A 25,908-nucleotide genomic window follows, 5' to 3' on the forward strand; every position below is an offset into this window, starting at 1 on the left:
TGTGTGTGTGTGTGTGTCCTTATCTGTTCCTCCTCTGCTGCTTCCCTCTCTCTCCCCTGTCTGTCTTTTTATAGCTCTCTCTCTGTCTCTCTCTGCTTACATCAGGATTGAGAGCAGACCACAGATGCCAAATCTGTTCAGAATTACTGACTGCAGACAAAATACTTAGAGATAAGATACAGTTTAATTAGCAAATTCTTCTGAACTCCCTTTTTGTAAATACAATTACTCTAATCTCATGTCTTCAATCTGTTTTCAATTGTTATAATTAGCTATAATGATCAATTTTGATAGGAAACATTGCTTTTCTGCTCCAATCTGTAATTTGTGTACAAAACCACTTTGCCTAAATGGTGAGTACAAGTTCAAAAGCGAACCATGTATACACTAATTACATATTTGTTCTTTTTGTAGGCCTCCAGTGAGCTTAAATCTTACTTTGTAATTAACTTTTAGCTAAAACAAGCTTCTTTTCCAACCTGCCCAGACACGTTAATTTCAAAATCTCAGTCTTAGTTTGTGACTCAAACTCAAACAGTCGAACCCCGATGAGAAATGACTTGATTGCCTCTCTTAATCTTTTTGAAAGGGTTGGCCCAGGTTACTATCTGCCTCTTTGTCTGCAGGTACTCTGCAATACATGGCTCCAGAAATCATTGATAAGGGCCCTCGAGGGTACGGGGCCCCGGCTGACATTTGGTCCCTGGGATGCACCATTATAGAAATGGCAACTGGGAAACCCCCATTTCATGAGCTGGGAGAACCACAGGCAGCTATGTTTAAGGTAGATATTGTGTACACATATATATAATAAAGACACGTGTAGTAGAAGCTGTAGACCTGGTTTTAGATCACCCCTGTGGGTTTTTTTTATGTTACAGGTGGGAATGTTTAAGATCCACCCGGAGATCCCTGAGTCCTTGTCACTGGAGGCCAAGTCGTTCATCTTGCGCTGCTTTGAGCCGGACCCTAACAAGAGAGCCATCGCCTCGGACCTCCTCAGAGACACTTTTGTCAGACACAACGCCAAGGGCAAGAAGAGCAAGATCGCCTTCAAACCACCAGGTTAACACACACAAACATACACAAACAAAGCACAGGAAGCACATTGACCTCCCTCCTCAAATCTGAATATAACATTTTTGCTATTATCTCCCAGGTAGTGAAGCTCCTGGGTACATTTCTGCTTTTCTCTGTCCATGTACTAACCTAAAGTCTCTCTGACAAACAGTTCTTGACAAACTGTCACAACATAGTAACACTAACAGATATTCTAAGAGAGCATTAGTGTAGCACAGGAGTCTGGCCTAAAAGGAAAAGAGACTATACATTTTGCTGACCTTTCCATCTAAACTTGATTCAGTCAGGAGAGATTAATTGAAAGAAGCGCTTAAAGTATTCTTTAATTAAGTAATTTATGAGCAGAAACTTGTTGTGGGGAAGAACAAGAACATTAAGAAAAGCTGGATGTGATTCCTTATTAACTAATTGGACGGACTGGTTAGATGGCTATTTCTGACAAAAACCTGAGGTCAATGGGGCAAAGGGGTGGAAGTGGGTTGAGTGAATCAGACATTGAAATTACAGCTGACAGCAGCTGAGAAGGCAACGTATTTTAAAGTTTGCCAGCAACAAGATGATTAAAACATATATGTGGAGCTTTTGCTAAGCTCCAGTGAGTTTGCTTGTCATTATCAGATCATTCGATTCCCTTGACCTTTGTTAAAAAACGTCTCTGTTTCTGCAGACTACATCCACAACGTGTCCCTGCCAGTGCAGTTGCAGTGCGAGGCCACTGGGAGCAGCAGCAGTGAACACGGTTCCGTGAGCCCTGACTGCGACTCCAAACACGACGTTTTCTTCCAGAAGAAGAAAAGTTCTGGCTCTGAGAACATGCTCAAACCCGCCAACTCAAACTATTTGAGGTGTGTATGTGTGTGTTTGAGAGCAGATAGTGAGTTCATTCAGGTGAGCTGGGGTCACTTTTATAGCTTTTACATCACTCTGAAATCCAAAGTTCAGGTATGGGGCTCAGATTTTTAAAATATTTTGGATTTGCTTGTTCTCAGCTGCATATTGACTCCAACACTGACGTTAACCTGGCAAATTCCACTTCTTTTTAACACTATGTGCCTATTCTGAATGCAAAAATGTTAGATACTTACAATATGAAAACTATGTGTCACTGCCGACACAATCCCACTGGGACAGTACAAATCATGTGAAAAGATGCAAATATGTGTGTGTGTATGTGTGTGTGTGTTTGGGTGGCAGGTGGCCTTATTGTGCTCACAGTGCGCTCTGCCGCCTTTTACAACACTGATATAATGAACTCTGATCATTTTACGAGTTTCAGCTGGCGGCTGTGCACACACGCACCATCACGCGCACATCTGCACGTGCACAGACACGTGTGTGTAGACCTACATGCACGTTCCTGCCGTGCTGACTCATGCTGTCTCTGCACTTTCCTGGGCACACATAGTAGCCAGGAGAGGCTTGTATCTGTAAATAAACTGAATGGCGCGTCACGCAGTTGTAAATCAGTCTTATTTTATATTGCAGTGAGATCACTCTGTGTGTGTGTGTTGCAGTGTTCCGGATGAGGGTTCGGTTTCGGAGGACCGCAGTGCCCCCCCCTCCCCTGAGGACAGGGACGGTGGTCTGTTCCTATTGAAGAAGGACAGTGAGAGACGGGCCATTCTGTTCAAGGTCCTCAATGACGACCAGGCAAAGGTCATCTCTAACCTCAAGGAGAACCACATCCAGGTGTGTTTGGATGTTGGTGACGAAGGTTAACTGTTTATTTAACAATGACCATGTCATATGCACACACAGTAAGTAAATAAATCTCTAAATAGTCTTCTTCCTATGCATTGGATTGGAACATTCCTGGTGGTGACACCTAAAAAAGAAACGCTGCCAGTGCCCCCATCCCACAATACACACATATTATTTACTCAAGTAGAAGTACAGGTAGAAAGTGAAGAGTAAAAGTCTGCTCTGCGTGGTGCACTGGTCTTGATGTTGGGAAGGTGTGCAATGATACAAAAATTAAATAAAATAAACTCAGATGCATTCATCCTCATACACTAAAGTAATGTTGCCTGTTTTGAAAATGTATAATGTATAAAGTACAGATATTAAAATATCAGGGGTAACAGTAAAAAAATGTCAGAGAAATAAATACTCAACTACTTAAGTACAATAACATTACAATTTGTACTTCTTACCTCTGCAAATAAGGGAATAAAAGCAACACCAGATTTCTTTCTTTTTTCAACAAACAAAAATGTATGCAATTAATTAATCTACAAATAACCATTTATTCAAATAATGATGCTCCTTACAAAAGGTGATTTAAAATGTGCTATTTAATAAAACGTACATAATCCTTCAGTGCACTCCTACATTTAGCTCCGTAACTTCCATCTTTTTCAACCTGTACTGTATTTTCCCATATTTTTGAGTTTAAGGGACTAGTGATTAAACGTCTTCTTTTCCTTTTGCTCGATCCGCTGTGTCTAACCAAGCCGTTGTAGTTGCAGCGCTCTCACTCAACACTGTTGTCCCCATTAGTCACTTTGACACAAAAACACGGAAAACTACACTTTAAGAATGCTTGAGATCAGTTTGAAAACCTAAATGGAAAGGTAAAATAAAAAAATTACACAGGAGCAAATCTGCTAAATAAAAATATGGCTCAAGTCCATGTAAGACTACTTTCTGTAGGGTCACATTAATGAAGTCATCAATTCAGCTTGGTTGTCTAACCCATTAGTACACTCCACCTGCACTGTTGGCTGTATAAGTTACAATCACAGGACCTTTTTGTGTAAAATGTGGGATGTAAAAAAAAAAGCCTGTAATGCTCCCACGGTGTCTTTTCTGATACCACCACTAGGTGGCGCAGAAGCCCGTTTTATAATCCTTCAAATAGGCCTTTCATTCATTCATTCTAGCTGAGATTTATCTTTAGATGTGATGTGCAGGTGTAAACCATAGACTTTACATTGGGACATTAATGCTTATGGGCTCAGTAAGCTTCTGTATGTAAATGTATATATGTTTGTGTGTGTATGTGTGTGTGTGTGTATAGGGCAGTGAAGAGCTCCAGCTGTCCGTCGATCACATTAAGCAGATCATCTGCATCCTGCGAGACTTCATCCATTCCCCAGAGAGGCGCGTCATGGCGGCCACCATCTCCAAGCTCAAGCTGGACCTGGACTTCGACTCCACCTCCATCAACCAGATACAGCTCGTGCTCTTTGGCTTCCAGGACTCGGTCAGCACACACACAACCACACACACACGGCACATGCTCATGCTCATGCACTATATACAAGCAAAGACCCCATAAAGATTATAGTGCAAAGATTCTGCTGCTTATAATTAATCTAACAGCATTTGCAGAGCTTGTTGTCATGGTTACAGGTGATCAAAATACAAGAAAAAAGACCCTTTATGACCCTTTGTGAACTAGTGTAGGCTGGTACAAATTGTAGTATGTGTAATTAAAAACAACATTGTTAAACATCCAATTTACTTTTTCACTGTGGAATAGCAATGTAAGAAATTTGTCAAATTAACTTGGCAGACAGAAACCATGTTTCATGTAATGTGTAGATGATTATGGATGAGAAGGACCAATAAATGAATCACTAGTAAGTGTAAATATGAATTGTCTTGTTTTGTTTATCCAACCCAGAATTCTTTTAAAACCTTTTATTAACTCTTTTTACTATAAATGAAAATCCACCAAACCTAGCAGAATGAGTCCTACAACTTCAGTTTTTAAAGTTAAACTCTTTACTGTGAATTCTGAACTCAAACAATCCCCAATATGTCTGAAATGTGAGGTATGTACGATTACACACAGTGGAGCTAATCAGTCACCAGAAAATGAACTTTATTAACCGAGTAACTTCAGGTCTGAATATCTGTTGTTGTTTCTTTGTGTGTGATGTTTTTCAGGTAAACAAAGTCCTGAGGAATCATCACATTAAACCCCACTGGATGTTTGCTATGGATAACATCATCCGCAGGGCTGTGCAGGCTGCCATCACCATCCTCATACCAGGTGGGCAGCCAGATGGCTGCACTGGCCTGAGCATTTACCGCCATCTAGTGGCAGAAATTCGAATCTCACGTCTTTCTGTCCTCAATATGCATATTTATACATAAGATCATATTCATAAGCTGTCATGAGCAATTACAGCCTTGTATCAAAACTCTTAACATAAGGTCCTATACCCAGAGTCATACAGTTGAAAATACAGTAATGTGTCAATGACCAAACTATCACCCCACAGAGCTGCAGACCCACTTTGGCCCGGCATCAGAGTGTGAGGGAGCAGAGAAGGAAGATGAAGTGGATGAAGAGGAGGCGGAGTTTGGTCCTGTTTTACCTGCACCTGCTGACGACCCCGGGACGACAGCTGACCCCGCACAACCTGTGGTCATCCCGCTAAACTCCACCCACTCACAGGAGCATCAACGCTCGCATCATCAGCTGGGTGCACAGCTGGGCCGGCTCAAACAGGAGACCAACAGGTGCGTGCAAACATACACCTCAAGCGACTTTGTCTGGTAGCGTTTTTTTTCCTATTGCATGTGAGGGAGTGTCAATTCAAAAACATTCAGACACGCATACATGGAACACCTCGATACAGACACATGGAACCTATGATAATAAAGAGAGTTGAAGAGAATGTGTACCTGCATGTACAGTCACACACCCAAACCTGTAACCCTAACACACACACATGAGCTGGCCACAAATGAAGTAGCTGCAGGGCTTCATTTGATTGATGTGCGACACCAGATCCCACAGAATGATGACACACAGTGGAACTGTCACAGTAGACGGCGGTTAAGTCAAAGTGGAAAAGCTCCACAGTAAAAAAAAAAGCCTGACATCTAGGTATTATATCAGTGGCTAAATATCGTAAACATTGAAAAACTGTAATTCATTTTGTATTTTTACGCCTTTTTTAATCAGGTAAAAGAGTCACTGAAGTAACATTTTGTCTTTTAGGAAATATCTGCCAAAGCTGCATAAAATCAGTAGCCGGCAGTAAGGACAATGACACCATACAATACAAAAACTCACAGAGATTATCCATTATTTAGGTAATGTCCTGCACAAGAGGTGCTTTCTAAATGTATACTTTGGACAAATTATTGTTAAATTGACTCAGCAAACTAATTGCAAAACTACTTTAAACACTACACTGTTCACATAAGGCTTTAAATAGACTCTGTGATCGGTATTGGCCGATACTGCTTCTAGTGATGGTTAGATTTTCTCCTTTTGATGTGTGAGGGAGTGCCATGTGAAAATGTTCAGATAGACACGATTGTAAAAACTCTCTACAACCACGCTCATATTGTGGGAAAGGTTTTTTGTGATAATGAGTTTCATTTCATTGTCAGTTGTGACATCAAGTTGAACATAATAACAAGCTGGTCACGATGTCACAAAGGCAGTGTCACCAGATTCTACAGAATAATGAGACGTGGAAGTTACATCACTTTTAGAAGATACAGTATCTGGCAAAGACATAAAAACAGTAGATAGCCGTCATCTGAGAAAACCTTAAGACAACATGAGGCAGATTTTTACATTTGAGAACATGTTGCTAAGATTCTGATTTGAAATCAGCTGACTGATCTGTTTTATTGGGGGGAAAAAGATTTTTATAAAACTATCGTATATACATAATTTTGGTCCAGACTGAATTGAAATATATTGAAATTAAAACTACTAACTATGTTCTCCTGAGGATGAAGCCTTGAGACTTTGGTGATCCCCTGACTTTTCCTGTAGCACCACCCTCACCTGATTGACACTTTTTGACTTATACTGAAATACTTACTTTTGTATGGATGGCTGTAGAAGCACTTATAGCTTTAATAAACAAAAGCTATGAATCTTCAGAGCTGGACCATTAAATGAAAAATAAAAATAATATGACAAAAATTGCACAAAACTGACTCGGCCAATCACTGATAGCCAGTATATTCATCCAATCGCCCAACCCAGGATTGCTATGAAATTTGGTGCAGATATCCATGGTGCCTAGAGGATGAACCCTTCTGACTTTGGACTCTAGCACCATCATCTACAGTATAGATTGCCATGAAATGTGGTACAGATAGCCATCAGCCTCAGCTGTGGTTCATGTTACCATACGGTGTGATGAGGTTGGAGAGACAGCCCATTACAGACGTAATAAACATACCAAAGTCTTCACCACTGAGCTCTTTTGTTCCTTCCTGGAATGCAGTTTACACACACACACACACACACACACACACACTTAATGCATTATAAAAATTCAAAATTGCTCTGGAACATTTTTTTTTAGACACTTTATATTCCCCCATAGTTACCTAATCTACTCTTTTGCTTTTTGTTAAACTTTTAACTTTTTTTTTTTAACTTTGTTTTAACATTGTTTGGGGACGATTCGTAAAACCTATTTTAATTTTTTTATAACTTCTGTAGTTTGAAACATATCATTTTTCTTTGACTTTAAAATCCATTTTTACACACACCTGTAGCGCATATGTCTTTCAAGTGTGTGTTCTTTCTACCTCAGTACCTCGATGAAGGCCTCTAAATGAAGCGTTTTCATGCCGGTCATGCATTATTTATCGCCTTAAATCTTTCTTTCTTGTTTACAGGTTTAATTTTTTTTCTCCATGGCTTTCACGCTTGTGTTCATTTAATTTGTATGGTGAATAAACAGAAACTGCTGGAGATTGTCCTCAGCTATTGAGAAATTGTAATCTTGTTTATCGGGTCACACCAGTCAGTTGACTGTGCCAGACTGTGCGCCAGGTTACAGTTCTGCACATCTCTAGAGGCAGTTATGAGGATGTTATATTTACGTTGGCTCTTTTTTCCTCAAATGGTAAAAACAATAGATGAGCTACTGTTTACTAGGTGGTCCTCAAACAGAGCATGGATGTTATTACGTTTTTGTTACCTTAGAATGAGCATGTTGAACTGCCATGTTTCTACAGTAGCCCATAACGGACAAACCAAACACTGGCTGTAGGTAGGACTGCTTCACGCTTGGAAGGGGAGGGTGAAGTGAGGGAGTTGCAATCTGCAACTACACTGTTAAATCCCTCTAAATCCTACAAAAGATATAAGTTCCTTTGCTCACCTCTGCCTCTATTTATAATATTTCTAGATGTTTTCTTCATTTGTATGTTCCAGTTATGTATGTAGTTTTTTTTGCAGTGAAAACATTATTTTATGTTTGTGTGTAATAACAGTAGCTCTACTTTTCCTGTTAGCAACAGGAACTCAAACCTACAGTCTTTACCATTGTGAACCTTCACATTCAAAACCCTTAAAAGGTGGGACATTATTCACCATCTGTTGTTTGGAGATTTTTGGGTGGTGTATTTTTTTAATACTTGTATGGATTTTCATTCATCATTAAGGTGCACAGTTCAGCTCCAGAGTTTCGTTTCAAACCCCACCTCTAAGAGGATGTTTAATTAGCCCGACACGAGCGCACTGGTGTGTATTTTTGCAGAATTAAAACTCCTACATAAGGCGGATGAACAGAGCATCTATATTTTTGATAGCTTCCTGTTCGTCTATGCGCAAATGCCATCTATCCCAGCCCTCCATGCCTACTATATGTCACTGCGGTTCCCCCTGTAGGCTGCTGGAAGAGCTGCTGCAAAAGGAGAAGGAGTACCAGCAGGTCCTGAAGGCCACACTGCAGCAGAGAACACACGACCTGGAGCTGGTCAAAGTCAGACACAGACCACCGGGTAAACTATTTGACTTTATTTATTGATTAAATATTCTTCTATCTGTACTTCTCTAACTCTTTTTTTTTATAGACATTTCACCTCCCTCCATCTTCCAAATCCCAGCCGACCACGAGCCAGACAAGCAGCTCACTGATTGGCTGAAAGAGCAGGGGGCCGACGCTGACACCATAGATAAGGTTGAGTATCTGTTGAACATATGTCCGTAGCACCACCAGAGCACATTACATTAAGTAAGTGGTTAAACTGACGGCTGTGTTGTTTTCTAGTTCGTGCTGGAGGAATACACACTGACTGACATTCTCAATGACGTAACCAAAGACGACCTCCGCTGTCTACGTCTACGGTAACTCATATCTGCGAATCCAGTCACAACAAAGTTTGACAGAAAGGATCGTCAAATCAAGCTGCCCTTAGCGGCTGACATATTAAAAAAGTGGTGGTACAAAATAAAAAGCCCTTATCAGAGTTATTATTTACATGTTTGTATGCACATATGTGCAGTTTCTACAAGTTCTAAGATGAATAAGATAGTAAGAAGTACAGTAAGTTGCCATTTTGGAGAGGTTAAAGGGACTGTTGACCCCAGAATGAAAAACATTTTTTTTGTCTTACCTGTAGTGCGATCTTTTGGTGAGATGCCTGTCTGCGTTGTCTCAAATAAAATGGAACCAGATGGCTTGTGGTGGTCAAAGTACCAAAAATAAAACTTACTTGAAAAACTCAACTGCAATGTCTCTTTCCAGAAATCATAACACTGTTAAGATAGTCCACAAATGTCAAGCAGTTTAATGTAGGAACTATTCTACCGAACTACACTTACCAAACGCAGTGGTGCTAGGTGAGCTAGCTGACATTACAGCTCAGTCGAGGAGGACGCCATCTGAGCTGCCACAAGCCTCTGGTCTAAGAGTAGATGATACATGAGTGATACGGAGAAAGAAAAACATTCCTACATAAAACTGCTCTCAACAAGGTTATCTTGAGTAACCACGATTTCTGGAAAGTGACATTGCTGTTAAGTTTTTCAAAGGTTGAGCACCACAAGTCGAGTGCCATCTGGTTCCATTATATCGGAGAGAAAGCAGACATCTCTACAGCCAATATCTCCAAAACTAGGCAACTCAAAACAATCTAGATGGATAAACAGCACTACAGGAAAGAGGAGAAAAATATGGGTTTTTGATTTTGGGGTGAACTGTGCCTTTAAATCTTAGCCACAGACTTTAGACTATCTCACTTTTAGCAAGGATGCAGACCTGCAAATGTTTATAAAAGAAACTGTCCACAATTCAAGAGAAGAAACTACAAAATGCTAACTTAACAAGCACGGCAGGTAAATTGAAAAAAGCTTTCCTGTAAAGTTAAAGAGTATGTTGTTTTATGGTTTTATTTTTATTTTTTAGACAATTTCAAGTCCTTACTCCTTTCCTCCCAAGTCTCATACTTTCCTGTAAGTTGACCAGTGATGCAACCAAATCGATCATGACAGTGTTCGGGACTCATTTCCTTTTTCATTAAGTCTTTTAATCAAAAAAAGAGAACAAAAGTAGATGACGTCTTTCTCAAGTTTCTTCTTTTACTCCACAAAAAGCTGACGCTATCATAAATCACATCTGTCACAATTAACCCTTCTTTCCCCTCAGGGGTGGAGTCCTCTGCCGTATCTGGCGGGCCATCCAGCGGCACCGGGAGCGCGACAGGGTGAGGAGCGAAGAACGCTCGGAAGATGAAGCATGATGGGAGACATGGACTACAACTCTGGAGGACTCTTGTTTTGCAGAAACACGCACACATCTGCACACTACCAGCCCTGCATGGTTACTCTACTTTCTCTCCCTTCTCAGTGCCTTTTTCATGTTGTAGTCTCTGCGTTTTATATACAGGACTGACTGAATCTCCACACAGTGACCAGACCAAAGCGCTTTAGTGCAGGCACTACTGTATGTATCTGTATGTGCATTTAAATGTGTATGTGTGCCACAATGCGTTTGTGCTTGAGAATTTTAAAAGGAAAATTCATCCTAGTACAGTTTCAAGTGATACTCCACACAGAATCTAACTGTAGACTTGATGCAGGTTGTCTCAGTAAAAAGTATCAAAATGTCCTTAAAACTTTTCAAAATGTCCTGTAGCATAATATGTTTGGTGGTGTTGATTTAAATAAATTTACAGTCATAATTTTGCTAAAATAGGGTCGCATTGCTTCCATCTTAAGGCCTTTACACACCGGGGACCTGACCAATAAACAGTAGTGATTTGTTTTTCAAGGGAAAATTTATGTTTTTGTGGGCTTTGAAGAAAGCATCTGGATATAATGGCTTCAGTTCCCCATCATTAAATCCCATGGTGCAGTCTCTGTGGAAAAATTGTTGGCCACACTGTCATATAATGTTTGTCCTTGTTAGTCGTATAATATTGGTTGATAATGAACACCAACCATCCGGTCCGCCATTAGATGTGACGTGACCTCTGTTCCGCACAATTTCATTAGTTGAGTAGTTTCGTACTGAAAAACTATCATTGCGTTCTGTGTGAAAGTGACTCATGACGACAGTTGCAAAAAAATAGATTGTGTGCAAAAATAATCGCACAAAACAAACGACCCTGGGATTCAAAGGCCTTTATTCCTCACGCATGACTCTGTTGAATCTTCTTGTTCTTCCGTTGGTTAGAACTGCCCCATCCTTCCTCACACTGAGCATACAGATGGAGAGCTGAAGGTCGATTATGCTGTAGGAGTGATTTGACACGTTTCTGTAGACAATTTGATATTGAATCCAAGCACAGTCCTTGCAATGAAATGTATCATCAGCCATAGAAATTGTACACACTTTTATTCAGCCAAAGCACGCGAAACCACTTCTATGGTCTTGAAGACCTTGAGGCTGATCTATCAGTCTGTCAGTCTTCTGTGTTTGGGTCTGCCCCCTTGTTTTTCAGAAAAATTGTAAACTCAAGGCCTCAAACAGTTCTAGTTTCAGGTTGAATATATTAACATTTACTGGATAATTATTCCAAAACTGTGCGATGATGATCTTCCATATATGACTAGAGATCTCTGTTATAAGTCTTGTTAAATACAAACTTCAGCTAAAAGCCTAATAATGCCTTAAATTTTGTAAACATTATTAAACTACATTAAGATGATTTATTGAAACACACACATTGTGACTGCCACTACATCACTGCCTTTACATTTGTACGCATGTTATTAGTGGCGTAAGATTTCCTTTATTCTTAATGAAGTAACTGTTCTCATCTGTGTGTATCTGTGTTGAAATGTTTTTTTTTTATTATTCCAACTGTTCACTGTGTATGTGCTTATCTGTTTCATGATTGCTTTACAACTGCAATAAACCTGGAATTAAGGAAGTTGATGCCCGCATTCCTCACACTCTTTGATGTCAGCTCTTACACTATGTTCACACTCCATGCCTTAGCGCTCAGATTGTTTTCGAGAACATGTCAGATTCCAGTGTAAAGGTCACGGCCCTGAAGCATGATAAAATGTCAGTGTAGAGTGAAGTAAAAAGTCAGATATGGGCAAAATCTGATTTAGGTCATGTGGGCCTGTGAACGTGGCCTCTGTCAGGTCTTTGCAAACAATGCACACGCACACCAGTTGAAGACGAAATTAAATATTGAACAGAAAAACAAGGTAATTTTTCACAAAGATATTGAAGAGATAAAGTAACCTTAGACAGTAGTACCTTGCTGGTAGTTTAGATAAACCTCTTTTTACTGCTGCTGTTTGTGTGTGCTTCATTAATTCCTTTCATGTGTTCTTTTACCTGCTGAAACATGTTTGCATGCCTGTGTGTGTCCTCCTACCTGCCTGACATTCCCTCTCTCTCTCTGGATTTTATTACCTCATCTAGCTGCCTGTTCAGCAAAACTGCTGAGCCCCATTTTATCCTGTTACCCTTATCTGTCACAGTTAATATTTAAATAGCACATTCCAGCATTGGGTTATTAATTCTGTGGTATTTTATTGATGTTTGAAGGGAAAGTATCTATTTGGTAGGAGTTTTTTTGGGTTAGTTCACCCCAATCACAAGACTGAGAGTTTAGAGCCATGCTTACAGCTCTGTAAAGCTTAGAGAGAGGTACTTATGTTAACTTAACTTAACTTAAGTTCTAACGTCATGCATGCTTGCAGTGATGATAATAAAATGCTGATCTTGGGCAAGTATAACTTGATGGAAACCACATTAATCCTGAGCCAATATGTCAAGTGACAAAATGTGCACGTTTACCAGGCCAACAGGTTTATTTCATCATACCAAAGGGACAAGGAAAAGGAAACCAGCTTGGAACTCATCAATGAACAACAAAATAAAGTTCCCCACACGTAAACAACCAAACTCTAGTAAACATTTAAGGAAAGCTTTGGAAATTTTAACCAAAAATAGCCGAAACAATGAGAAAAAACATTTTTTTTTGCAATAAAACAAGATACGCTGTTTCCAAAATATGTCAAAGTACAAGGGTATTTGCTCTCTTGCAGAGATCGATACCACTCTCATATCTGTCAGGTAAATAAGGTTTGCTCCCAGTCCATTTGCTTTCCTTAGAATAAAGGGAACAGGTAAACTCCTAGCCACTTGTATCAGGTTCAGAGTAGAAACAATGCACAATGTTTTGTTTTTGTAAGCTTGTTGGCATTTATGTGGTATTACATGTGCACAGATAACCACACTACAACACTGTGGCCAGAAAGAAGAGAGTTTAGACTTTAATTTTACTTTATGATCAATAAGTCATAACCAAAAAAAAAAAAAGTAAATCCTCCTCCATCATACATAATCAATAGCAAGGATTTGCTAACCTTAAAGATACTGATGCCTTGTGAGAATCTACCTAATTATGCAAATACCCTCTCCATTAACTGCACCTGTGTCAATTATCCAGCACTACTCTGATTGCCTGGCAGTTGACAGAAGCCCTGCAATGTATATAAGCTGCCATTTTGTATTTACATGCCCTGGGGAGTTAAAACATGTAGGGGTTAAGTCCATTTATTAAAGGAAGCAATGTACATTGGTATTTTTTGGCTATGAGTTACTGAGCACAAAGCAAAATAGGAGTTAAACCTCTCTCCTTTTTTTGGTGTCATGATATGGCCTTGCATTCAAAGACTTTCTTGATACCTTTTTTGTGTAGAACTGAACTGAAATGACGCGGTCTTGAAATTTTTAATGTTGCCAGCTAATGAGTCTACATCAAATGTAAACTGTCATGGCCATGGCTGTACCCTGGCCTTTTCCTTGTGTTTATTTGTGTGTCTCTTAAGCTCCTGTCTGTCTCTCATTCTCTGTGTGTTGCCCTCCTGGCTTCAGCTCTGCTCCTCAACTCACGTGTCTGCAATAAACTAACCTCTCCCAGTCTGCTCACCTGCCTTCCATCAAGTCACCACTCAACAGTATATCAGTTCTAGTTCTCCACCCAGTTGGTGTCAAATCATTGAAGTTTCCTTTGTGTGTTAACTCCCTGACTAATCGCTACCATTGTGCTACCACGACTGCCTTCTAGATCTCAACCAACTCTCCATCTGACACTAAGTCATCCACCCTCGCTCCTCTAAATGCTCATACCCATAATCATCATTGTTGTGGCAAATTTGTGTAATAAATCTTCATAATGTTACGCATTTGGGTCCACTACTTAACCAAACATGATAGAAAAACCCTGATTAATGCTGTCTTCATTTGCACATGATGGCTACTGTAAGGAAAGACTGAGGCTAAAGCTAAATATCAGGCAAAAAGTTAGCATCCTGTATAAGACATGGAAATAAAGAAACATTATTTTTATTTATTTTTATATATACTATATCAATCCCTAATGGATATATTCCTTTTTTCACTCTTACTTTTACACACACACAGGCCCAAAATACAATCATGCACATCTAGGGCTTCTAGCAAATGTGGAGAGATAGTGGAGTGATGGGCTGCTATGTAGGGGTGCTCCCCAAACATTTAGGGGTTTTGTGCCTTGCTCAAGGGCACCTCTCCAGCTGCCAGTCCACGCTCCATACTGTGGTCCGTGCTGGACTTGAGCCACCGGTTCCCAAGCCAAGTCTCTACAGACTGAACTACTGCCGCCCCACAAATTGTTCTTGTATTGTAAGTGTATGAGTTAACACTCATTTGTAAGATAATGATTTAGGATGAGGACTAACATGTGTTTGTCAAACATAACTTCCTCAGCTCAACCTTGGCTTGGGTTGCTGGAGTGTGAATTTATCCAAATCCAATAAGGAGCATGACAAAGTTTCCACACAGAGGGAACTTCCAACACAATGGATATACTAGTGGTGAGCAGGGCTTTGTTCTTTTTACCCAGTGTGTAATCCCCCAAACTAACATAGCTAGTTAATTCTAGTTTCCTCCTTGGCCTTGGAATTTATCTGAATCTGTAAGCTATTGTTTATCTACAATAGAGCAGATAACAGATTTTGTGCTTGTGTATGTTGCTTTAAAAGGGCTTTCAAAAAGGCACACTTTTCGTCAGTGTTGTGCGTTGTTAAGAGTGTGTGTGTGTGTGTGTGTGTGTGTGTGTGTGTGTTTCCATGGTGAAAGTTACCACAAAGTTGCAAGACGGTGTCGAATCTTGCGAGGTTTTGGGTTCACACACACTTGGCGATGTTTCCACGTTAGTATGCTTGAAGAGAAACAGAAATTACCAAAATAAAAGAGTGATATGGGTTAGTTTGGAAGTATGACGAACAATTGGAAACACAAGAACAGTAAAACTCTTTGGAAGTGAGTCAACCTCAGTGTCTTTCATATCAGTTATATCAAAGTCAAAATGGCAGCTGATAATGGGAAACTGGAAACTCAGAAGTGAGTCAGCAAAATAAGGACATGGGGGGGGAAAAAAAGAGGACAAAGCATGAAACATAATCTTACACAGCATTAATGCTACACATCCTGTGCTGCTTTGCCACCGGCACTACACCATCCCTCCTCTTTTTATAGTGGATTTCACAGCACGAATGTCAGAGGAAGCCGTACAGCAACCATTATGCCCTGTACAAACACAAACATGCACACACCAGCAGAATAGTCATCTGATATTTTAATCAAACCAGTTTTGGGCAGGTAACTTCCTTAAAGTCAGATCACATCTTGATGGTTGTTCGCTCATACGTTTGTGGGGTTTATGTTTCATGTTGTCAGGGCCTTCCTGTGTTTGTGGTTGGACACAAACTAATTAGTTGTAAGTCATATGAAGTGCAATGTGACTCTTCATAAAGACAGACTACAGACTGAATGGCATGAGTTTAAAAAAAGAACATACGCTAGATTTAATGTTCAACAGCTATATGTTAACTTTGTCTATATGCTCTTAGGTGTTAAAGCTGTTTTCAAGGAGAAAAGCTGCCTTCTTTGGCCCAAAATGATTCTGATGAGAAAACGTTAAGGTTGCAGGAAAGAAAACCAAAACAATGAGCTGAAAGATGCTAAAACTCACTGAGGGGAAACTGCAAAGTCTGGTGATAATTCTGTGATCGGTCACAATGAGCAAACCCTTTCATATTACACATTTCTTCAAAATATTGATTAATGCAGCTTTAAAATCTGTTCATGAGTCATGATGAAGAAGGAAGCTGTCAGTCAGTATCAATAACAGTATTTCATTCAAAATAATTTATCTAGCTGAGAAACACAGTATATTGCAATTTAAAAACAAAACAAAAAAAAACCTACCTGGTGCTAAAACTGAGTCTTCACCTCAGTGGAGCAGGTTTGATTCCATTCCCTCTCTGCTTAATCTCAGTCATTCTGCAAACAATGACTTGCATGCCAAAGGAGAGCCAGTGTCAAAATAGAAAGCCGCCTCATTTCACCAGAGACAAGAAGTTGTAGAGCTTGCTGCTTGAGTTACAGCAATGGGTGTGAAGGTGAAGAGCCAACTGAGCATTGGTTGGGACACCCATGGGATACACTCCTGGGAATAGGGATCTCGGAGGGAGGGCCTAACGGGACATTTTTGTTTTGTGAGTGCGTATTAACTTACCTTACATAACAGGGGTTTTCCCTTAAATTTTAGTATCTTTTTGGTATTATAATGGTAAATTTGTTGCGTGTGTTGAGCAGTTGCCTAATAATACCCCCCCCCAGACAAATATTTCACACAACAATAAGCTTCCCTTCATTCTCTGTCAGCCAGGACATCATGTGATCAAGATCAAAGTTAATTTTTCCAGCCTTGGCAGCTGGTGTGATTTACAGCTAGGTTACCATGTCACTTTATATCAAAGCTTTTCTTTATCTGAAACTGTATCCTTGTTTTCTTTGTTATTAGCAATGATCAGTTACGGCCTATAAAACTCGCACTTATTTGAAGCTATTTCATTTAATTTTTTTAGTGAAATATTCAAACCCCAGACAAGCAACATTTAGAACATTTAGAAACGTTCAAATTTCCAAAAGATTTTAAAGTTATTTGTGTTTTCTAGGACAGTCTAGGAAGTTGTTGTTGGAAACTGTATATAACAAACCATATACATACATCACATCACTGACAAATGCTAACTGCTAAAAGCTACACTGTTTAGTTCACCAGCTAGTCATTAAACTTTTAGTTTTTATTATTGCAGCCAAACATGCCTGATTTCAAGTTGGCCTCAACAATTGTTTCAATCACTACATCTTCCTTTCTTCAACTTCCCGGAGGGACTTGCTAACTTTGTTTGGCAGTTTTTGCTGTTGCAAAAAAAAAGAGCTTAAACTAAATTAAAGGCAAATGCAGAGTTGGTTGAAAGGTTTGAGAGGAACAACTCCTCTCACATTACACAGATTAGTGCAGGTATGTGTATTGTGACCTACACTACAGAACAGGTGCAGATCACAATGTCAAGCTCATTGAGAAAACTTCCTCTCCTGATAAAATTACAAAGCCATTACACTTGTCAACAAAAGATAAGGTTACTGACACTGTTGAATGAAAATCTTGAGTCTGCAAAGTGGGATCTGGTCATAAATGAATAAAAACTGAACACAGAAGTTCATGAAAAACCTCAAAATGACCATGAACCATGAAGAACTTGGACCCATGAGGTTAACTGAGGGTATGTTTTACACTTGTTGCACTACATTATTGCAATCTATTATTATCTAACAAGGAAGCTTCCACCTCAGCATTGTAAACGTTCACATTCCTGGACAGTCCCACTTTGGTGATCTGTTACTATTTTAAGCACCTGCTATTTTTAGCACAACTGTGGTATACAAATAGATTCTAAACTCTGCATGACCCTAATGCAATAAAAGTTCAGATGAGTTCTCTGGAGTATATTTTTATTTCTTATTCATTCTGATTGGGTCTCCAGGAATGAAAAATGAAGCCTGGAAACACTGTAAATATAATTTGATGCTTCATTTATGGGAGGTTGATTTTCTATAATTTAGCTAGTGATTTTTCAGTAAGATCTTTCCTCTTGTGTATCTGTGAAATTATATGGGAAATACAGAGTTTGGTGCACACAAAGGTGGATGTAGGCCGACTGAAAAAAGTAGGAATACTGTAGATCTTTAACCCACATGTGGTAATTTACAAAACATGAGTTAATACTTGCAGACCATGAATGGATACTTCAGCAACCAGACTTTTTGACAGTCCTCAAATTGTATTTTGTACTGGGCTTTACCTGCTGGCCTATTTCTTCTGCTGAATGTAGAAACTTGGAGTCTTGTAACCAGCAAAGACCCCAAAAAGTGACATAACTTACTGCTAACGCCAAGCTCTGCCTTGTTCAAAAGCTGATTGTAATAAAAGAAAAAGTTTGACCTTCAAGGAAATATCATTCAGGAAGTACTGCTTGTTTATATAATCTATTAATATAGATTGTAGCATGTTGAAATAATACTATTTCATCATACAGCTATATAAAGAAGGAGGACGGCGTTTGGGTGGAGTGAGAACAGTGAATGATTCACAAAAGTTGCGTCATTCAGACCTATTATAAGTGCAGTAGTTTTGTTTACCTTGTTAAATACAAATAAACTTTTTTTTTTTTTTTAAAGTTTATATTCCTCAAAGTAAGGTATTGGGGAAAGAATTGTTTTGGTTCTGGTATCAAACCTAAGCTGCTGTATTTCCAGTAGTATTGACACACTACAAATAGTGACATCCTGATCAACCCCGAAACTCCATGAAACGCAAAAGTATATCTGCCTTTCATCATTCTGAAACATCTAAAGTCCACAGACAATGTGACTCATACTGTAATCTCAGCCATCATCATAAAGGTATCAATTTAGAAAGCAAACAATGAAAGGAATGTGATGTCACTGTAGCTCCTCAAAAAACAAGGCCGGATCAACCCATTTGCAGACCGTATTTCCATTTGGTTAAGCACAGTTTTATTTGTAAAATCCAGCATACAAGCACATTATATACATATATATGAAATAAGAGAGGCTTCAAGGAACACACGTGCTGCATGCTTTAAGTCTAAGTTTAATCATTACTGGCTAGAGGAAGAATACCAGTTGTCAACTTGGAAGCTGTAACAAGTGATTTAAGGCCACACAGCAGCAAATAATCAGTGGTTAAGATGACATAGCTGCTGCAGGTATATATTCATTCTTGGCATACCACTAATAATTGCAGCCACTTTTGCTTTCTCTGTGTCACTGAGGGTGATAATTGATTATTTTACACAAAGGTGCCAACTGCTTTCATGGTGTAAACCTGGGGAAATTTAGGAGGGCGATCTTCACTTGAAAAAACACACATTTGATAATGAATGTTGACAAATGACCAAATTAGCACAGTGGAATTCCAATTCACACGACAGCAAATAGAACAAATAAATTACTGACTAAGGGACTTTCTACTGAACACAGGCCTCAGTTTACCTTTCTGATCTCTCCATGCAATGATGAAATTCCATTTGCATGGGGCAATGTGAGCTGGTTACTGAATAACTTGTAATGGGAAGTAAAGAGTAAATGTAATCTTGCTGGAAGATCTTCACGCATGCCTAAATGTACAACACACACATTCAAAGTGAATGTTTGCAATAGCTGTCATACCTGGAAAATATTCATCGTATTCAAATTCCTGCAAGGGTATTGCAGCATCAGAAAACATGAAATGCAAACTTTTAATGCTAATTGCTAAAGATTTGTTGGCTCATTCATCTGGATTATTGTTTCTGGGCCCATTAACGTATGTCATTTAATCTCTGTTTTGGTCTCCACCAACTCCACAGAAACATATCTTTTGTTTTCAGTTAAACTAGATTCTAGTATTTGCCAGCTCACTTTGTCTGCCTGTGGTTTGGTACTGGTCAGGTTGTGTACAGTGAGTTTTTTGCTACAAAAGGCTGGTGGTTGATGAGAGTAGTGAGATTGAATGATACAATACAGTACATGTGTAGGCCATAAAAAAACTAATCAGTTAACTAAGAAGATAAAAAGATGCAAAGTTTGGTGATTCCACCGCAACAAATGACCAACCCTAACCCTGATCCAAGTCTAAGACAAGTCATATGCAGGTTTTTCAGGTCTTGAAACAGAATTTGAACATTTTCCCTTTAAATCAGTGTGTTTTTCACATAGCTAAGTTGAAGCACTTTCAATGAAAGGGCCTTTTACTGTAATGAAACGTGTCTAGGGTGTGTGACTATACACAAGTCACACACCTTAGACTTTTAGACTTAGACTTTAGTGACGTTTTTATAAAGTGAACAAAGTGTTTTTACTTTCTAAAAGTCAAGCCTTCAAGTCTCACTGAAGACAATTCCAAGTCTCAAGTACTCATACAACACAACACTGATACAGTGTTAGCAAACAGGTGTTAATTTACACATCCAGCAATTAGGAAGCAACATTATCATTTATTAAGTCTGTCTGTGTGCATCTGAGGCTCCTTTTAGGTAAATTCCACAAAGTTTACTCCTCTCTGGCTGTGTCTGTCTGCTGTTTGGTACTGAGCAGGAAATCTGATTCCGAGCCAAGTCACAGGTGTAGACTACAGCTTAAAATAATAAAAAAAACTTTATACATCTTTTCTAACACACTTCCTAGTCCCACTTGGAGGTTGTACTTGGCTCATTTCCAGTTTTACCAATCACACAGCCTTACACAATCCTGCCCAACTGGGGAAAACCCCAGACATGGCCTACTTAAGGAGTGAGAGTCAAACCTCTATCACACTCTCACTGAATGCCTTCAGACACTGTACGCTACTTAAGCTACTACAGCCTCACGCTGATTCAGACCGGCAGAGCAAGCACTCTGGAAACATGGCAAGCAGGAAAATGTGTCTCGTGGCAGCTCTGTGCTCCCTCGCCATCCTCACCACCTTTATCGGCAGCACGCAGTCAGGTGAGTACCTGAATCTTAAAGCTGTAACAAACAGAGTATAGATAGAATTAATATTGTATGATTTTTATATAGTAATTGGGGTAAAAACGTGGCAAAATAAACTGCTAAAAAATGCTATTTTGTTTAAATGTTGTGTTTCCAGCATCAAAATAAAAAGACTGCTCACTTTGTTTTTGCAGCTAGCTGCTGCCTGAGGTATACCAAGCGTCCGTTGCCGTGCCGGCGGCTGCTGAACTACAGCATCCAGACCATCAACACTTCCTGTGACATCCACGCCATTATGTGAGTTCAAAGTTTAATTTAATACTAACAGGTAGACAGGTAAAAACAGGTACAAACAATCAAACCAGGCAGGTATCTGCAGGACTCTGCCACAGCAAGATTTATGTTACACAGGAGAGTGAGGACGTGTTGCTTACATGTGTTATGAGTAAAGCAGATTTGTGGAGGACCCAGGACCTTTACAGGAGCTCAGACATTTCTATTTTGTTGACAATGTAGGCAGTTGACTGATTGATGTGACTGTATTTAGAATATGTAAGAATATAAGTTACAGTATTAGTAAAATGTACTATAACTATTATATCTAAATACACCTGAAATACAAATGTGGCAGAAAGAAGGAGGTGGCAAAATTTGAACCGGCTATAACACAGGAGATTGTGACTATATCTTTATTATTTTATATTTATATTTCATGTGTGACTTGCTCTTAGTCAGTTCAACAGTGTGCTGTATATTCAAACTGCAGTTCACATGTTCATTGTGCTTTCTTGATGAATTCTTTTATACTGCCAACAAAGATGAAATGTGTTTAAGATATTTAGTTCTTTTATCGAAGTGAAGGCAAATACATCCTGATTCTCAGGACACACATGAGAAAGTTATCCAGTGAGTTAAAGTGTAACCTAAATCATAAAGTGCTCTGTGGGAAGACGAACTGGGCTTAATACATAAGCTAGCACACTGGAATGAGACCCGATGAGAAACTATCCCTTCCGTGTAATTGAGTGCATTCATGCATCTCGTTTGTGATCATGAACTAACTTTTTCCGGGATCCCACAGCTTCCACCTTCCAGGAAGGTTTGTGTGTGCTGATCCTTCAGTCAGCTGGACCCGCAGAGGCATGGAGTGCATTAAGTGAGTATACTCATGTCTCTTTATTTTTCTCTACATTATATTAATTTGGTACTCTAACCAAATACTGAACCGAATTTAATGTTTCCATTTTTCTTTTTAGCGAAAGGAGGAGGAAGAACATTCAGATCATCAAAGAGGGGACACAAGGCAACACCACATCAACATAAGCTCTACGACAGCTAACTTCTGCAGCACATGACTCTGATATTTTATACATTTCTGCATCCAAGAATCCAATTTGCCTCTGAAAACTTTATTGATGTTGTAGTAACACTTCACCGTCTACACCAAAATCTTTATTTAATCAAATTCCTGTAACATAAGCTATCATGTCATTTGAATTCTTCTTTTATTTGTTCTATATTATGAACAGAGACGTGTAGTATTCTTAATACATAACAGTAAGCTGTAGCTACAGTGTGTCAACAAAATAGAAAACAATGTTATTTTTTGAAATGTTGTGTTGATGTTTACCAAGTTCTGACATTTTTGAGTCAGAGAGAATGAGTATGAAACACTGTCTTCTTAAATGAGTGTAATTGATATTTAAAAGAACTGATTAAAACAGATATTTAATTATGTGTCATGTGTCAATATGGATTTCACTACATTCACCATGTCCACACAGGTCATTTTGTACTTTTATTTTAAGGTCTGACATTTTCAAAATACTTGAATTTATTACTTGAACATTTGATTTTATCTATATATAGAAACAAGAGTAAAAAAAAAAAGTGTCACAAAAATATATATCATATCTTGCGATCTTCAAGATTTTATCTTACTTTGCAGTAATTAGTCAGTGAGTCAGTCAGTACAAAGGATTACAACTGCATGAAAAAAAGCGCTTTGAAATTTGTAATAGACAAGCCAAAGGGCATGTTTTTTTTTTAAAGTTGCAATACAAAATAATTTTAAATAACAGAAATGCATGTCAAATTAAATGATTTAAAGCCCCTTATCACAAAGTTTCCCATAGTTTAAATGAACTGATACTGATTGTATCATATATAATCTGTATCATCTTGTTCCAGTTCAAACTATACGAAGACAGTCAGTCAAAATAGCGACACAACTATCTTTCTCCAGAGCTGAAGACATAAATAGGAGGCTCAATCAGTGGCATGGGGCACAGCTGGGCCCGGTGCGCTCCATACATAAAGCCAGAGCTGCAGCTAGTGTGTGTAAATCTCCTCACCCTACACACCTTTGTTTTTACAGCACATATTCCTCCCATTCATTTGTTTGTTTTTTGATTATATAGTTTGTTATCTCATTAATTTCTAAATAATGAACAGGTCCCTATATAAAATATCATAACATTGTGGCAGTTGTCTATGAGAGGGGAAAAAAGTGCTGGTTAAAAGTAATATAACTTTTCATTTCACAGTTTAAAAAAAAAAAAAAGAAAAAGAATCTGAATCAACCGTGTATAGGGACCCACAGAGAGATGTTTTACTTGTCTTGAACAGAGTGAGCAGATTATTTTTAACCGAGAAGTCAAAGGCAGAGCTCACATCCTCTTTAGTCTTTCAAAACTGAAAAAATATTCACAACTTGATCTTCTAGTATGAGCTGTTTTACAGGCCCAGAGGCTGTAAACCTGACACAGAGAGATTGTATTTCATGGTCTGTCCATAACAGTGAGGAGGAACCTGTCTTCAGCGTAATCTTCTGTGGTCGTCAGAGCCTGGCGGAGTTTCTCCCAGAACAGCTCGGGGTGCTCCTCGGCTTGCGGCCAGCTCAGGTAGGTCTGCCTCTTCAGCAGCCTCCTCATGCGGTGGAAAGGAGACAGCTCAATTGTGGGAATGTCCTCCAGAAACACCAGGATCAACACGTCCTTCCGCTCATCGAACAGACGGAAGCTGGACGGAGGAGAAAGACAGATGGAAGAGGTCAAAACTAAACTAGTTTTGTGTATCAACGGAATAGCTGTCAAGTTCCTACACTGTAAGCAATTGCTGTAAACATCAAAGTAAAGAGCCTGGCAGCAGAGGCGATACGTTTTTAACGGTTAATCCCGTAAAATGATTTAAGTAGTGACTGTAAAAAGAAATGCGGGTATATTCTGCTATGTCTATAAATTACGTTAAGAGCTGGCAGCAGGGACGCCAGCAATAACCTTAAATTTAGGTATTCGATACTGTAAATTTACTTTTACAGTAGTAGTCTGGTAAACGCAGAAATACAGTTTTTTCTATATTCAATTGTAAATGACTCACAGTCTAATACAGAAAAAAATAAATGCGCATATTCCTAATTACTTGAAATTACACAATATTCTGTTTAACTTGTTACTTTAACTTAGTTTACTGTAGACAGCACAAGTAGATAATACAATAACTCAATTTAGCAGTTTCTAAAATTCTGTCTTAAAGCCAATCAATATTAGAACTTCATTATTCTCAGGGCTATAGACAATTGCTTAGCATTTGTGAATATTGTGCAAATAAGCAATTGAAAACAGAGAAATCAAGATAATTTATTTCAAAAGCATTCAAGCAGAATACTGAATATCCTACTTTCAAAATGGGAAAAAGAAAAAATAAACATGTTGGTGACCCTGAGAAGAGATTTCGATAGCAAACAGAAACGACTAGTACCGTGCTGTTAGACATGCGGATAAACTAATTTTAAGATGCTTGTCAGAGCATAACCGTGTCAGGGGCATGCTATGCTGACTCTTTGGGCCAATGTCAAAGAATCTTATATTCTCTTTACACATAAGTTTAACACTTGTTCAATAACACAACGGTCTAAAAAAAACCAACGAACAAAACAGAGGAATAAGAGTTTAACCTATCTGTGAGCGATGCTTTGTTCTTGCAAAAACCATTTAAATACACTCAGAATTCACTGCATAACCTCGCTGCCAGCAACATATAAACAGTAGAGAATTTTGAAACACCATAAAACTACTTAACATAGTCCTGTGAGTTAGATAAAATTTCCGTCAAAATCAAAAAGTTACATGATGTAATCTGCAATGTATTGTCTGCTGTCTGTGAAAATGCAGAATTGACAACTGGTAAGACATTTTGAAAAAGTGCTTAAGGCCATTTCGAAACTATTACAGTAGTTAGAACATTTTGACATATGATCATAATATGGATCAAAAACAACATTAGGAAGAACTGTATAGGCACCTGTGGCATACAAGTTTCGGACTTCAGTTTACTCTTAAAATAGTCCTGTGAGGCTAGGTTTGTTTGTTACATCTAAAATAGTCTGAGGTAGGTTGTGTTTTTAGTCTTAGTTCCGTGGAGTCTGGGTGGGTTGAACGGCCCTGATTCAAATCCTTGTGGATCCGGAGAGATACCCATCGTTGTTAGCGCTGTTCTCCCTGTAGCATTATTCCAGTGTGCCCTGTCAAACAATAACAAACAAATATTTACAACAGGAATGTACATATACCTCCAAGCTAATGCTTAAAAGGTGTAATACAGTTTCTTGTGGCTTAATGTGGCAATGCCGACTGGCAAAACAATGGCATGGAGCCACCTAACTAGCTTAATTCCGTTCAGCGGTCCATCTGTACCAACAAACACTTCACTTCAAATCGACACCACAAAACAATAAACTCACGCCAAACCTATCTCTACGGCGATGTTCCAAAAATCC

The 25,908-nt window shown here is 38.9% G+C and overlaps 3 protein-coding genes across 3 annotated transcripts in view; 2 read left to right on the plus strand and 1 right to left on the minus strand.

Moving 5' to 3' along the window:
• The window catches only part of map3k15 (mitogen-activated protein kinase kinase kinase 15), a 27,139-nt gene extending 14,960 nt beyond the window's left edge, over nt 1-12,179 (plus strand). The window contains 11 exon segments of the mRNA XM_035656617.1: nt 627-784; nt 882-1,065; nt 1,748-1,925; nt 2,595-2,769; nt 4,100-4,285; nt 4,975-5,080; nt 5,313-5,553; nt 8,687-8,799; nt 8,872-8,978; nt 9,069-9,145; nt 10,446-12,179. Coding sequence (XP_035512510.1) covers nt 627-784; nt 882-1,065; nt 1,748-1,925; nt 2,595-2,769; nt 4,100-4,285; nt 4,975-5,080; nt 5,313-5,553; nt 8,687-8,799; nt 8,872-8,978; nt 9,069-9,145; nt 10,446-10,539 — 1,619 coding nt within the window. The 3' untranslated portion in view covers nt 10,540-12,179.
• An 8,761-nt stretch (nt 12,180-20,940) lies between these two features.
• Nucleotides 20,941-22,868, plus strand: ccl20b (chemokine (C-C motif) ligand 20b). The gene is made up of 4 exons (XM_035653762.1): nt 20,941-21,146; nt 21,326-21,428; nt 22,213-22,287; nt 22,388-22,868. Exons 1-4 carry the CDS (start codon nt 21,065-21,067, stop codon nt 22,452-22,454), a joined length of 327 nt encoding a protein of 108 aa, XP_035509655.1. The 5' UTR covers nt 20,941-21,064; the 3' UTR covers nt 22,455-22,868.
• A 57-nt stretch (nt 22,869-22,925) lies between these two features.
• Nucleotides 22,926-25,908, minus strand: part of LOC118324412 (toll-like receptor 13) — an 8,286-nt gene continuing 5,303 nt past the window's right edge. The window contains exon 4 of the mRNA XM_035656753.1: nt 22,926-24,152. Coding sequence (XP_035512646.1) covers nt 23,912-24,152 — 241 coding nt within the window. The 3' untranslated portion in view covers nt 22,926-23,911. The remainder of the gene's footprint in view (nt 24,153-25,908) is intronic.

The sequence above is a fragment of the Morone saxatilis genome, unplaced genomic scaffold, assembly GCF_004916995.1.
Source record: "Morone saxatilis isolate NCDOM2014 unplaced genomic scaffold, NCSU_SB_2.0 Contig0, whole genome shotgun sequence".
NCBI classification, from domain to species: Eukaryota; Metazoa; Chordata; class Actinopteri; family Moronidae; genus Morone; species Morone saxatilis.

Excerpts from the sequence above, each read along its gene's own strand:
- ccl20b (XM_035653762.1), top strand. The coding sequence starts at position 21,065 with ATGGCAAGCAGGAAAATGTGTCTCGTGGCAGCTCTGTGCTCCCTCGCC. Across the intron at positions 21,147-21,325 it reads TATCGGCAGCACGCAGTCAG|CTAGCTGCTGCCTGAGGTAT; the intron begins GTGAGTACCTGA and ends TTGTTTTTGCAG. Across the intron at positions 22,288-22,387 it reads AGAGGCATGGAGTGCATTAA|CGAAAGGAGGAGGAAGAACA; the intron begins GTGAGTATACTC and ends TTTTCTTTTTAG.